Raw genomic sequence first — 12,579 nt, 5'->3', positions numbered from 1 at the left:
ATCTGTGAATGGATTAGAGTGTGATGCATTTGCTTCGCTCGTCGTCAATTTTTCATCACAAGGTGTGATCTCACCAACATTTATCTGTCCTATCTCGGGTTCGTTATCCTTTCTCAATAACATGTAAGTTTTCCCGATTATTTTGGAAGTTCATGATTATTTCAATGAATCTATGTGTTTTTCAATGTACATTTCGATGTACGATCTAACTGAACCATCTTTGCTAATTTTAAAATGTTACATTTGTTAAATAAAACAACGATGAGGAATTAATAAGCTAATTGAGCTCAACTTCACCTTGGAGCTAAACAATATTTTTATCAATTAAGATAAAACAATAGGAATCACGATGTAAATGGAACCGATTGATTGCATGATAAGCTTAATTAATTTATCTCGCCTAATTCATTGTCTAATGCTCATGTGGTTGAAACACATGCAGGCTGACTGATACCGACAAAAGGCGTTCAACCTAAATCAAAAATAGCTTGAACAAATATCATAATGCGCTTATTTTTTTAAATCTTTAATTAATTTCCTCCGAATCATAATCACAATGATGCCAGTTTAGGTTGAGTTTCTTTGGATTACAATAAAAGAAACGTTTTACGCAATTTCTTTGCAATTTAAATACTTGAATTTAGATTATTGATTTTGACATGAAAAAAAAAATCCATAGAAAGTAGCATAAGAGCATAGAGATAATTGCATAAAGTTGCTGACCACCATATACATTCACTTCCATACGGTAGAGGTAGATTGTTGATATAATTAAGTTTTCTTTACACAATATTTAATCTCGCTGCACTGTGGAACTCAGATAATTTCAAGCCAACATGTGAAGTTTGAGTTAAACATGATTGTAATGAGATTGAGTAAAACAATTCATCAACTTTTCAATCTTAATGTGCCCAGAATAAAAAAAGATTTTCATTTCTTACACAGGTATGAAGGGAAATAATATTGACAGAAATAGGAGAAAAAGCAGAAGGGTTCAAGTTAAAGAAAAAAGAATAGAAAGTGATAGAGAAGATTGCGGAAACGCGAAAGGAAAAATTTGAGTCGAGTTATTTGTTATAACATTTCTTGGCTTTTCCTAACACAACGAGCTACCTTCCTTTTGAATTCAGCTGGATTTTCTCGCCATTCTTTCTGTGATTGAGAGAAAAGAGAATAAGATTATTGTTTTGAGTATAATAGCTTTTTAAATAATTAAAATGAAAAATTTAAATGAATAATCAACTTACAGCAGCATCAACATTAGCAGGTGACTCATCATTTGGATCAGCTAGCATTGAAATAACAGATATCATTATAGTTTCCACCGTATGTACAGGTAACCAACGCTCAGATGCTTTTTCATATCCATATTTATCATCACCGGGTTCGTGTAAAATTGATATACACACCGTTCCATTTTTATCAACTGAAAACAAAGTAGAATTATAATTAAAATGATTGATTCGAATTTGATTTCCACACAACTTAGGATAGTTCAAAGGGATAATTTGTCGCAGTATATAAGTGAGTAACATAAATAACAGTGAGTATTCCACATGAAAATGAATTGACAAGATTTAAAATTATCAAATTAAATTAGTCTAGCCTAGATATTTAACGATGTGGTAATACAAATTATTATTTTGAATAAAGTTGGAAACCAAAAATGCGTATCAGTTTATAAAAGCAAGTTTGTGCTTATGTGTAGGTTGAGCTAATTATGTCATCTCAAGATTGCGTAACAAAATGTTGAAATCCTTGATCTAGCTTATCCGAACCACCTAAAGTTGATCAGAAAAAAATGCGGTGATTAGTTGAATATTTACTATTTGGATGCCAAATATCTGTTAGAAACTTCATCTTCGGAGGCCTAAGTGGATAATCTTTAGGGAAGCATAAGTGACATTTGAAAAATCCACCCTCGCTGTAAAGAGAAAGATAAAACACGTTAGAAACGAACATTAATTAAGCTCGAAACTTATTCTGATTAGAACACGACAATTACTATAGAGTATCTGGTGGTCCTATGATGAGCACTTCCCATAAATAAATATCGGAATCATCAGCCAATCCAGCAGAGAATCCTTCGACTGGATTTTTTTTCAAATCTTTTTAGGGTGATAATATCCAAAGACCACGATTATGATAGTTAAGCAATATACGAACGAAACCAAACAAAATGAAAAGATATGAAATAAAATGTAAAAAAGGTTAATTATTGAAAAATAAGCGTAAATGAAAAAGGTAAAAGAAAGGACAAGAGAACCAAAATAAATTTATACGTCATTCATCTATTAGACAACAAGACTTACCGTTTAATTGTTTTCTTAAAAGTAACGCTGATTGATGTTCGGTCATTTTTTCAACTGATAAACAGACTTACAGTAAAAAAGTGAGATTTAATAAAATATATCAAAAAGACAAACTTTAATAACGTTGAATAAAAGTAATTTCAAATGGAATTGGCTTCACCTGATACAAGCTCAGTGGCTCTTGAGAAGCAACTTGTTGAACCATTTATTTGCGGGATATTTAAACTAAGTACGCAATTTAATGAAAAATTGTCAACAATTAAAAATGTAAGGAATGTAATTAATTGAGTAGCAGTGCAAAAAACCATGAAATTATTTTTTTTGAAGCTGTTTAACTTCATCAGATCTCTGAATTTTCAGAATCCATCTCAATGCTGACTTTAAGATTCAAAAATATCTGTAAAAATAGCTGTAAGAGTATAACATTTTTAGACTGTAACTTAACATGAGCTTGTTAGCTCTCTACTAAAATTACAATCCAATCCACAGAAAAATTTCAGGAGAATTATCATTCAGATTCATGAACTTTATTCGTTCCTTCATAGGTATTAACAGTTTCTAAATTGTTTGCATAGCGCATAACATGATTCCGATATCACGAGCCATCAAACGACCTACTTGCAAGCAAGCTGATAATACAATAGAAATTTCAGAAGCCATATCGGCTAATTTTTTCTGTATCAATTGGTTAGCTGCTAACGGACGGTCAAATTGTTTACGATCCATTGTGTATTGTCGAGCAGCTTCATAACAAAACTGTGCAGCTCCTAATGCTCCCCATGCAATGCCGTATCTGGCATTATTTAGACATGAAAACGGACCTCTCATACCTTCAGCATCCATGTTTGGATCCAGTAAGATAATAACTTTTTGTAGATGCATCATAAGTGGCCTATGAAAGTATATAGAAAAAATCTTTAGCCGCATTAAATTAAAAGCACCATCAACCATTTCTACTACACGAGTAAGCAATCCATAGGTAACGGAAGATCAGCATTTAGAGGATCAGCATAATCAAATTTTGCACAGAGTTTTAGTAGTCGACATATTACGATTTGAAAACACTTTACCATATGATAATGTCGAACTGTTGTTGAAAAGGGGCTTTATTCGGTGCAAAAAATTAGTCATGACACTTGATGTTAAACATTTTTAAATGAAAAATATGAGACAATCGAAACATGAGTTTCATGTTTCGCGCTCCATCACCAGGGTTTGTTATCTTGTTTCAATTATCTAGTTGCTAATAAATGATCTCCATGTATTATTGCGGACTGCATGATTTTGTCGATAATTTTTTTTCATGAAAGTTGTATAATTAATAAACTATAACCAAATGCCTTCAAACACTTTCATGCAACGGATCAACATTGAGTGATTCTCAGTTAACCCAATCAGATGACATGAACCGTATCTTGACTTGAAGCTGGTTACAAAGCATCATCACTTTTTCTCTTTAATTGTTGTGACGTTGTCACTGAATCAACACACTATTTAGTCTTCCGAGTTTTTTTACCGTTTAGTGTTGTTTAAGATGACGATAAGAATAATGAAACTAGGGAAGAGTGTATAACCAATTATCCATTATTTTATCAGATTCATTACTTTCTCTCCATTATCTTAAAGTCATCTGATCAGCATTGATAAATGATAACATTTTTAATCTTCCTTCTAGATTAATAAAGGTAAGAATTTCGAAATATTTTGTTACTTGATGGTCTTTAATAAAATATATCAATAATTTTATTTCTTGAATTTCACAGAACATCCAATCTGGTATCTATTTCTTCTTCCACTAAGATCTCAAGGATGTTCACCTGTATATCTGATTAATCGTTTGAAGATGGTTTTGATTATGCCAACAAAGTCTGGTTATTGTGCTTAAATGTGATATTCTCAAATAGTGATTCGTATTGTTGACAAGCCTTCAAAATAAAGCAAGAAAATGGAGCAACTGACCATGCTGACCCTGCTTGCCTTTTCCATGCTTTTTGGCAGCTATTTTGCTGGTACAGTTCCTTTGGTATTTAACTTTTCAGAGGAAAAAATAAGATTTCTAACAATTTTAGGCTCTGGTATTCTGGTTGGCACAGCTTTGTCAGTTATCATTCCAGAAGGGGTCAATACAATATATGCCTCTGCTTATAAGAACCATCTAAAAGCATCAGCGTCATCAACTTTAAAGGAAGTTGAAGATTTACCTCATTCTGTTATTGGTCTATCATTGTTGATTGGTTTTGCTTTTATGCTTGTCATTGACCAATTTGCCACCCGACATACCAGCTCTGCTAGTTATTCAACCCTATCAACCACCAGTGATAACAATTTAGAGACTGGGGGAGTTGGAAGTGATAACTCTCATGTAATTAGACCATCTAGAAAGGCCTCATCGTCCAAGATAACAGCAACTATTGGTCTCGTTGTCCATGCTGCTGCAGATGGTGTTGCACTCGGTGCCGCAGCAACCACATCTCACACCGATGTGGAAATGATTGTATTTTTTGCCATCATGCTGCACAAGGCTCCAGCAGCTTTTGGTTTAATTACCTTCTTGATGCATGAAGGTGTAGATCGAAAAAAACTTCGTAATCATCTCTTGGCGTTTTCTTTGGCTGCACCAGTCGGAGCTTTTGTAACATATTTTGCTATAAATGAATCCGCACAAGAGACCCTTTCTGATTATAATGCCACGGGTGTTGCAATGCTTTTTAGCGGTGGTACATTCCTCTATGTAGCGACAGTACATGTTCTACCGGAGATTATCCATCATCAAGCACTTAAATTAAGTGAACTCTTAACGCTAGTCGGTGGATCACTTTTACCTTCTCTTTTGACAGTGAAACATCATCATTAAGCAATAATTCAAAGAAAAGGTGAAGTGATAAACTTGATGTCAATAAGATTTCATTCTACACTTGTACATTTAAATCTAATGGACTGATTGTTTGATATTTTCATCAAAGACGAGAAATTCATTTGGAATATCTGTAAATTAGTTGAAACTTATTCAAGCATCCAATCGTTGCTCCTGCTAGCATTTTTGCAGAGGAAAATAACATCTTTCTTTTTATGATTGGCGTTGTGGCCATTATCTCCAAACCTCAAGTGATTTCTGTACTTTGAAGCCCTTTGAAAATATTTTTATAAATTACAAAAATTATATTTCCAATAATTTATTAAAAAACTAAAAAATTTTAAAGAATATCATTTCAATCACAAAGAAATTCAAAAAAGAGAAACTTTCCTCTCATTATTGGCATATAGACATTAGACATTATTTGCGGAATACATTTATTTTTACATTAATCACCATTAAGATTGCGGTTAACAAGGCGACATTAATTGTCAATCAGTTCATTGTTTCTAACTCAATTGTCGTTTGAAACATTAATTAGACTGAATTGGAAGAAGGTTACAATCACTTTCCATAGTCATTTAGTGCAAATCAATCAAATTTGCGATTATCACGGCAAACTAAAAGTTTTTCCTTTTCTATCAACTTTCTTCATTAAATGTTCAAAATTTTTTCATCATTCATCATATTTAAACAAAGTACGCGATTTAATAAAAAATTGCCAGCAATTGAAAAGATAAGGACTGAAATTAATTGAGTAGCAGCTCAAAAAAATGAAATTATTTTTTTTGTAGCTGTTTAGCTTCATCAAATCTCCGAATGTCAGAATCCATCGTATTGTTGACTTCAAGATTGCTGTAAAATTAGCTGTAAGAGTATAACATTTTTAAACTGTAACTTAACAAGAGCTTGTTAGATCTCTACTAAAATTACAATCCAACCCACAGAAAAATTTCAAAAGAATTATCAATCAGATTCATGAACTTTATTCGTTCCGAGAAACAATAAATTTACAAGTAATATTTCAATTGTATGAAACAAAATAAAAATAAGAAAACCAAACTCAACCCGAAAGAAGGTAAAAATATAGTGTATTTGAGTCTCTACATATTAACATTGTAAGCTCAAGTTTTCAATTGAATTTCATTCAAAAGAATGCTTGTATTCCTGTTATAGCTTTTCCTAGTATTAAAGCATGAATGTCATGCGTTCCTTCATAGGTATTAACAGCTTCTAAATTGTTTGCATGGCGCATTACGTGATATTCATCAGAGATACCGTTTCCACCAAGCATATCACGAGCCATTCGAGCAATCTTCAAGGATTTACCACAGGAGTTTCGTTTAATCAAAGAAATCATTTCAGGAGCAGCTAAGCCTTTGTCTTTCAAACGACCTACTTGCAAGCAAGCTGCTAATCCAATAGAAATTTCAGAAGCCATATCGGCTAATTTTTTCTGTATCAATTGGTTAGCTGCTAACGGACGGTCAAATTGTTTACGATCCATTGTGTATTGTCGAGCAGCTTCATAACAAAACTGTGCGGCTCCTAATGCTCCCCATGCAATACCGTATCTGGCATTATTTAGACATGAAAACGGACCTCTCATTCCTTCGACTTCAGGAAGCATGTTCTCTTCGGGAACTTGAACATTTTCCATCAATATCATTCCAGTTGTTGAAGCTCTTAAAGATAATTTGCCCTCTAATTTAGGTGTTTCCAAGCCTTTCATTCCTCGTTCCAAAATGAATCCTCTGACTTTTCCCTTATGAGCTTCACTTTTAGCCCAGACGACACAAATGTCAGCAATCGGTGAGTTAGTTATCCATGTTTTGGATCCAGTAAGATAATAGCTTTTTGTAGATGCATCATAAGTGGCCTATGAAAGTATATAGAAAAATTATTAGCCTTTGGACTTAGATCATATTCATCCTATTCACGGTTTTTTGAATGAATAAGTAGATCATTGATAACTGTTATTGTTACCTTGGTCGTTAAACCACCAGCATCGCTTCCAAAATCTGGCTCAGTGAGACCAAAACAACCAATCATTTCACCAGATCTTAATTTTTCCAAATACTTGTCCTTCTGTTGGTCACTTCCGAACTCATAAATTGCCCCCATAACTAGAGATGATTGAACACTCAAAGCTGATCTGTAAGCACTATCAACCATTTCTACTTCACGAGTAAGTAATCCATAGGCAACGTAAGATACACCGGAACAACCATATCCTTTCAATGTTGGCCCTATGGCACCTAAAGATCCCATTTCTTTCATAATATTCTTGTCGAACACCTCATCACGGTTAGCTTTCAAAATTCTTGGCATCAACTTTTCTTGACAATAAGAGCGAAATTGGTCTCTAATCAAAATCTCGTCTTGGGTCAAAAATTCGTCCATATTTAGAGGATCAGCATGATCAAATTTTGCACCGAGAGTTTTAGAAGTCGACATATTACGATTTGAAAACACTTTACCATATGATAATGTCGAACTGTTGTTTAAAAGGGGCTTTATTCGGTGTAAAAAATTAGCCATGGCACTTGGATGTTTTTAAATGAAAAAGATGAGATAATTGAAACTCACAAAACACCAATTACTTTTTTTCAATGTGAACAAAACAAAAATGCAACTGGAAAGATACGAGCAAATATCTTAATCATTGCGATATCTAATTAATGATAAAGAGATATCATATCAACATATCAATAATCAAGTAAATAACAACTTGAAGGTAATTCATAGACACTGATCAGATAATGGGAGTACAGTCATTCAGACTCTGAATTTCTTCTAGTGCAACAGCGTGAAAATAGCTGTTTATTTATCGAGCAATGTAGGTTTTAATAAAAAGTTAAAGCATTTCTTTCAAATTAGCGGCGAGATAAAAATAATTATGATCAAGATGAACCATAATAGCTTGAATTTATTAATTCTCCAAGCAATCATAGGTGAACGAAATTCCGACTAATGCAAATCTGAATGGAGAAGTTTCAACACTGAAGGAGTATTTCCGAATGCTACTTATCATTAGCAAGTTATTAGTAATAATCAAACTGAGCTCACATCTGTGAGGAAATCCGCCAATGGCAAGCGTGGTTAGATATTTTTCAACTGTCCTCGACTCATTAAAGCTTTCTTCTATTACTGTGTACCTTCTAGTAATGAAGGTAAATTAGGTTTGCTTTTCAAAGTATAAATTAGCATGTTAGAAACCGAGATCAACAATATTTCACTTGTTAAGGATACACGAGTTCATTGATGTGTTGAATTTTTGCATATGCAGAGCGAATAACACACTGAAACTATTAACATTCATCAAAAGAGACTTTATTAATTTAGGTTTGTTTATGCTTCATCCACATTCTCTGTTTGAAGACCCTTGAAAGTGGCAACATTAACATAGGTGACCAAAGTATATAACTTGTTTGGACTATCCTCATCTTCATTACGTTTCCTTGATAGTCTAACTCTTACTCTGAAAGGTACATTACGGATTCCTTTGGACCAGATGAATTTATTCAATCGAGTATCAACTCGGACATCTGAGGTTCCCATTTGTTTGAAAGCAAACTTCTTAATTTCTTTGATGGCTCTTGGAGCTCGTTTCTTGAAACCTTTGCCGTGAATCCTTTTGTGAATGTTGATTGTATATTCCCGTTGGATCACATCATTAATAGCTGATTTGGCTGGTCTTTCTTTACCTTTCTTGGCCATCCTAAAAGAGGAAACAGATAAAGAAAATCATGAAAATATTGAAGATTGAGATTGTGACAACACAAAGGGCTCATTAAAAGTTAATTTAATTAACTTACCTAATTCAATGGGTCAAACAGAATTGATTAATTTAACTAGATTAAACAACACAACACTTAACAATACGCAAGAAACCAAATTTACTCTAACGGATCCGGAAACTACTTCCTAAAGCATGCAATGAATAACGCCATCTACCAGTCTTTTTATGAACTCATATATTTTTGAAATTAATTTTTGTCATAAAAAACTTTATTATTCACAATGTCGGTTGAAAATTAAGAATAAATCAAATTATCAAAAAAATATAACTAAAAAATACAAAAATGAGATCGAAACAAGACGCACGAATTGAATTACCAGAATATAGTTATTTTGTTCTCGGTTCACTCGCAAGATGAACCTTTGAGGGGTTTATTATAATTCAACTTATTTTCATGTTTCTGTACAAAACGATGGAACATAAAATAATGCATGTAAAGCAAACAATTTTTCAGTCTTAATCAAACAGAGAGTATTCCAAATTGTCAATGAAATAAATTTTTATCATGAATAGATAACAAGCAATATACAACGAATGTGAAAAAATATAAATGGAAAATTTTGAACATGCAGTTAATTTAGTCCCTCGACTTTTGCAAAAGGAATTGGAAAAGCTGGTGCTTATCTTAAAATAACCGTTTGAAATTTGCTGATCAAACAATCACTAAACTGGTTATAAAAGATCAAATTAACAATAGAAAATTAAAATCTTCAATTTCAAAAGTGAGTCTAGGAGAAAAAGCCCCATTTTTCTTAACCATTTTTTTTGCAAAAAACATCGAGGGACTACTTATTGTTTTAAAAAAATATTTAAAATATATTCTGAAGTAATAAAATGTGACAGAAATCAGCTCTTTCTCTTTGCATTTCGTGGAGGAAGTTTTCTCGTTTCTTTCTTCGGTGGAGTTTTTTTGGTTTTTGTGGCTGCTTCTTGAACTTTTTTTGTTCCTTTCCCTTCAACTTTTCTTTGAACTTTTCCTTGACTTTTTCCTTGGCTTTTTCCCTGACTTTTTCCTTGACTTTTTCCTTTGCCTTTACCTTTACCTTTTGTTTTACCAAGATCATCATCATCGTCGTCACTGCTACTGTCACTGTCACTGCCACTTTCACTATCTTTGTCGTTGTCACTGTCACTTTGATTGTTTCTCCTATTGCGTCTAAATCGTATAATTTTCTTCTTATAAGCTTTTTCATCTGGAGATCCCTTTTGTTTCCAAATAACAATCTCCGTTTGATACATAGACGCAAGAATGTCACCAGTGTAGTTGAATCGATTGAGAGAGCAAATTTTATTATTTGGATTTTCAAGTACCATAATCTCTCTGCCATCGCGACCATCGAAAAAATTAACAAGTTTTGTTTCGTTCATAAGTTTAGGAAAATTTCCGACGGCAATTAAGTCGGTTAAAGGATGCCATTCAGCTCTAATATTGGTAATAAATTGGAAATGTCGATGAGGATGAATAATAGTAGCAATATGACTCCAATCGCCAGATGAATATATTCGCAATTCGTTTTCCTGGTCCGTAGTAACCATTTTATGTCCAGTTCGATTAAAATAACATGAGTTAACCCCGCGAGTGTGCGGTAGAACTTCCAGTTCTCTAAAATCGTCCAGCATTCTAATATCCCATAATTTCACACACATGTCTGCTGTAGCGGCTGTGCTCATAATGTTAGAATCTCTGGGATGAAAATCAATGTGATTGATCTTTCCAGGTTTGTGACATTTTATTTTTGTACGCTCGCCCTATCAATGAAAATTAAATAATTAAATTAGTTCGGCGTTTTTATGTTTGAAAGATAAAGGGTGTTGCTCTAAAATCCGTCAGTAGCAAAAAAGGTTAATGAGAAGATCCAAGACAAAAACTAGTTTCGGTGATAAGAAAAATTTGGTCAACCACTAATTGACCTTTGTGATTAAACTAGGCCAGCCGTGAAGCGGCGTAGTCTGAGCGAGCGTGCAGAGGAATAAGGAGACTGAATTATGAGGGTTTGAGAAATTTGATTAGTCCGCATGCTAAATGGCAATATAACATAGAAAATTCCGATTGATGGAATACCTTTATCATCACTTATTATCACTGTTTTTAATGTAAGCAAATGGTTTAAAGTTGTAACAAAAAAGTTTTGAAAATTTTCGTAAAAATAGGTTTTACTTGTTCTACCATAAACTTGGTCAGCTAAACCGATTTTTATTTCAAGTTTTCATAGTAAAATTAAGAGCTTTATAAGAAAAAGACTTGAACAAAAATGTAGAATGAAGTGTTACAGACTTCCAGAAAAAACGACTTTTATGCAGTTTTTTCGGAAACGGATGTTTCGAAACCGGAAATTTAGTATCGATGGTGAAGAAGACCATGTGTTGTTCACACAGTGGAAGTACGCAAGTCGTCAACGCGAATCTACGCACTCCTTGATGATTTTCGTAAAAAACCCTTTTTAGCCTATAAAACCTGCTGGGCATTTTTTTTCACGAAAAAAATTCTTTCAGAAATTCTTCAGATTTGTGTGATCAGCTATCGTAAGTTTGAATGTAGTGAGTTGGATGGTTGCTGTGATAATGTTTAAAAAAGGTGAAATTTTGGTAGTATAGGGAGGGAAATTATAAGTCTTTGCTTCGCTCAGACTAATCAATAACTCTTCTTAGTTAAACTTACAACTTGTTAGTCCATGGATGGACAATACCAACAACAAGCTGTCACAAAGGTTGATCAAATATTTTTTCGATAAACCGAATCAGTTTCTTCTTGGATCTTCTCATTTACCTTTTTGCTGCTGACGGATTTTAGAGCAACACTCTCTATTTTAGTACCTCTCCTGAGCGCGTGGAATCAGGAAGCATATGAACATTTCCTTTGTTGTCTCCCAACATAATGACTCGTTTATCGAAGTTGACATTTAAACCGGCATACCAAACATTGAAGTCACCTTGAGGCTGAAGTACATTTATATCATGAGTAGACATATCGACTTTAACCAACTCTCCTGATACATTTAACGAATAGAAATTTCTATTATCAGTTACATCAGGAATTATCTCTCTTATTTCGCCTCCGGGACCAATTCCTTCAGAAATCATATCAAGATTCTTTACATCATTGCCCGAAATGGTATATCGATTTACATCAGGAATAAGACACAGTTCTCCATGTTTACCACCTACTAAAAGACTATTAGGACGCTTTGGAATCCATCTTATGCAACATAAACGATTTGAAAATGGTTGAAAGGTGTTAAAGCAAGTTAAATTGCTCAACACTATTCCGGAGACAATATCAACTTGGTCAGACGAAGATGCAAAAGAATCAACCTTGCTGATGCTTCGCACCATGATTTGTCGTAAAATGTTTTCTTTTAACATGATTATTGTGAGATTTTAATGCCTAGTATTGTTGCACAGTAGTTTATATTGTTGGATCAATTTTAAAAAGTATTCTTAATAATTGAGTAAAATAGAAAACAAGACTTAGGACTTACGTTATAATTGTATAAAAATTATGTAATGAAATGTGAAATGACATGAAATTTAAAAGAAATCGGTAACTATTTAAGAACGGTGCATCATAAATGTTACCCACAATACATTGGAATAATGAACTACAAATAATC

At 33.3% G+C, this 12,579-nt stretch overlaps 5 protein-coding genes across 6 annotated transcripts; 1 reads left to right on the top strand and 4 right to left on the bottom strand.

Moving 5' to 3' along the window:
* Nucleotides 1–510: 510 nt before the first annotated feature.
* On the bottom strand, nucleotides 511–2,454 carry Ube2g1 (ubiquitin-conjugating enzyme E2G 1). Its single transcript, XM_015940512.2, has 5 exons — nucleotides 2,313–2,454; nucleotides 2,006–2,108; nucleotides 1,827–1,924; nucleotides 1,248–1,426; nucleotides 511–1,152 (listed from the first exon to the last, which is right to left on the bottom strand). The coding sequence occupies exons 1-5, from the start codon at nucleotides 2,356–2,358 to the stop codon at nucleotides 1,075–1,077; spliced, it is 504 nt and encodes a 167-aa protein (XP_015795998.1). The 5' UTR covers nucleotides 2,359–2,454; the 3' UTR covers nucleotides 511–1,074.
* A 1,325-nt stretch (nucleotides 2,455–3,779) lies between these two features.
* Zip102B (Zinc/iron regulated transporter-related protein 102B) lies at nucleotides 3,780–5,514 on the top strand. Its single transcript, XM_015940511.3, has 2 exons — nucleotides 3,780–3,997; nucleotides 4,076–5,514. The coding sequence occupies exon 2, from the start codon at nucleotides 4,258–4,260 to the stop codon at nucleotides 5,164–5,166; it is 909 nt and encodes a 302-aa protein (XP_015795997.1). The 5' UTR covers nucleotides 3,780–3,997; nucleotides 4,076–4,257; the 3' UTR covers nucleotides 5,167–5,514.
* A 615-nt stretch (nucleotides 5,515–6,129) lies between these two features.
* LOC107359139 (glutaryl-CoA dehydrogenase, mitochondrial) lies at nucleotides 6,130–7,772 on the bottom strand. Its single transcript, XM_015925602.3, has 2 exons — nucleotides 7,153–7,772; nucleotides 6,130–7,045 (listed from the first exon to the last, which is right to left on the bottom strand). Exons 1-2 carry the CDS (start codon nucleotides 7,705–7,707, stop codon nucleotides 6,314–6,316), a joined length of 1,287 nt encoding a protein of 428 aa, XP_015781088.1. The 5' UTR covers nucleotides 7,708–7,772; the 3' UTR covers nucleotides 6,130–6,313.
* A 705-nt stretch (nucleotides 7,773–8,477) lies between these two features.
* On the bottom strand, nucleotides 8,478–9,051 carry RpL31 (ribosomal protein L31). Its single transcript, XM_015925603.2, has 2 exons — nucleotides 8,985–9,051; nucleotides 8,478–8,887 (listed from the first exon to the last, which is right to left on the bottom strand). Exon 2 carries the CDS (start codon nucleotides 8,884–8,886, stop codon nucleotides 8,518–8,520), a length of 369 nt encoding a protein of 122 aa, XP_015781089.1. The 5' UTR covers nucleotide 8,887; nucleotides 8,985–9,051; the 3' UTR covers nucleotides 8,478–8,517.
* Nucleotides 9,052–9,452: 401 nt separating this feature from the next.
* Nucleotides 9,453–12,560, bottom strand: LOC107359138 (DNA damage-binding protein 2). Of its 2 annotated transcripts, XM_025162893.2 has the most exons (3): nucleotides 12,448–12,560; nucleotides 11,783–12,353; nucleotides 9,453–10,717 (listed from the first exon to the last, which is right to left on the bottom strand). In XM_025162893.2, exons 2-3 carry the CDS (start codon nucleotides 12,329–12,331, stop codon nucleotides 9,815–9,817), a joined length of 1,452 nt encoding a protein of 483 aa, XP_025018661.1. In that variant the 5' UTR covers nucleotides 12,332–12,353; nucleotides 12,448–12,560; the 3' UTR covers nucleotides 9,453–9,814. The 2 variants fall into 2 exon arrangements, with proteins under 2 accessions (XP_025018661.1, XP_089122465.1); XM_089266339.1 differs by having other exon boundaries at nucleotides 11,783–12,560.
* Nucleotides 12,561–12,579: the final 19 nt, after the last annotated feature.

The sequence above is a fragment of the Tetranychus urticae genome, chromosome 1, assembly GCF_039701765.1.
Source record: "Tetranychus urticae isolate SD_2017Ah chromosome 1, NJAU_TeUrti_SD_1.0, whole genome shotgun sequence".
Classification (NCBI taxonomy): Eukaryota; Metazoa; Arthropoda; class Arachnida; order Trombidiformes; family Tetranychidae; genus Tetranychus; species Tetranychus urticae.
This window is presented reverse-complemented; position numbering and strand designations above follow the sequence as displayed.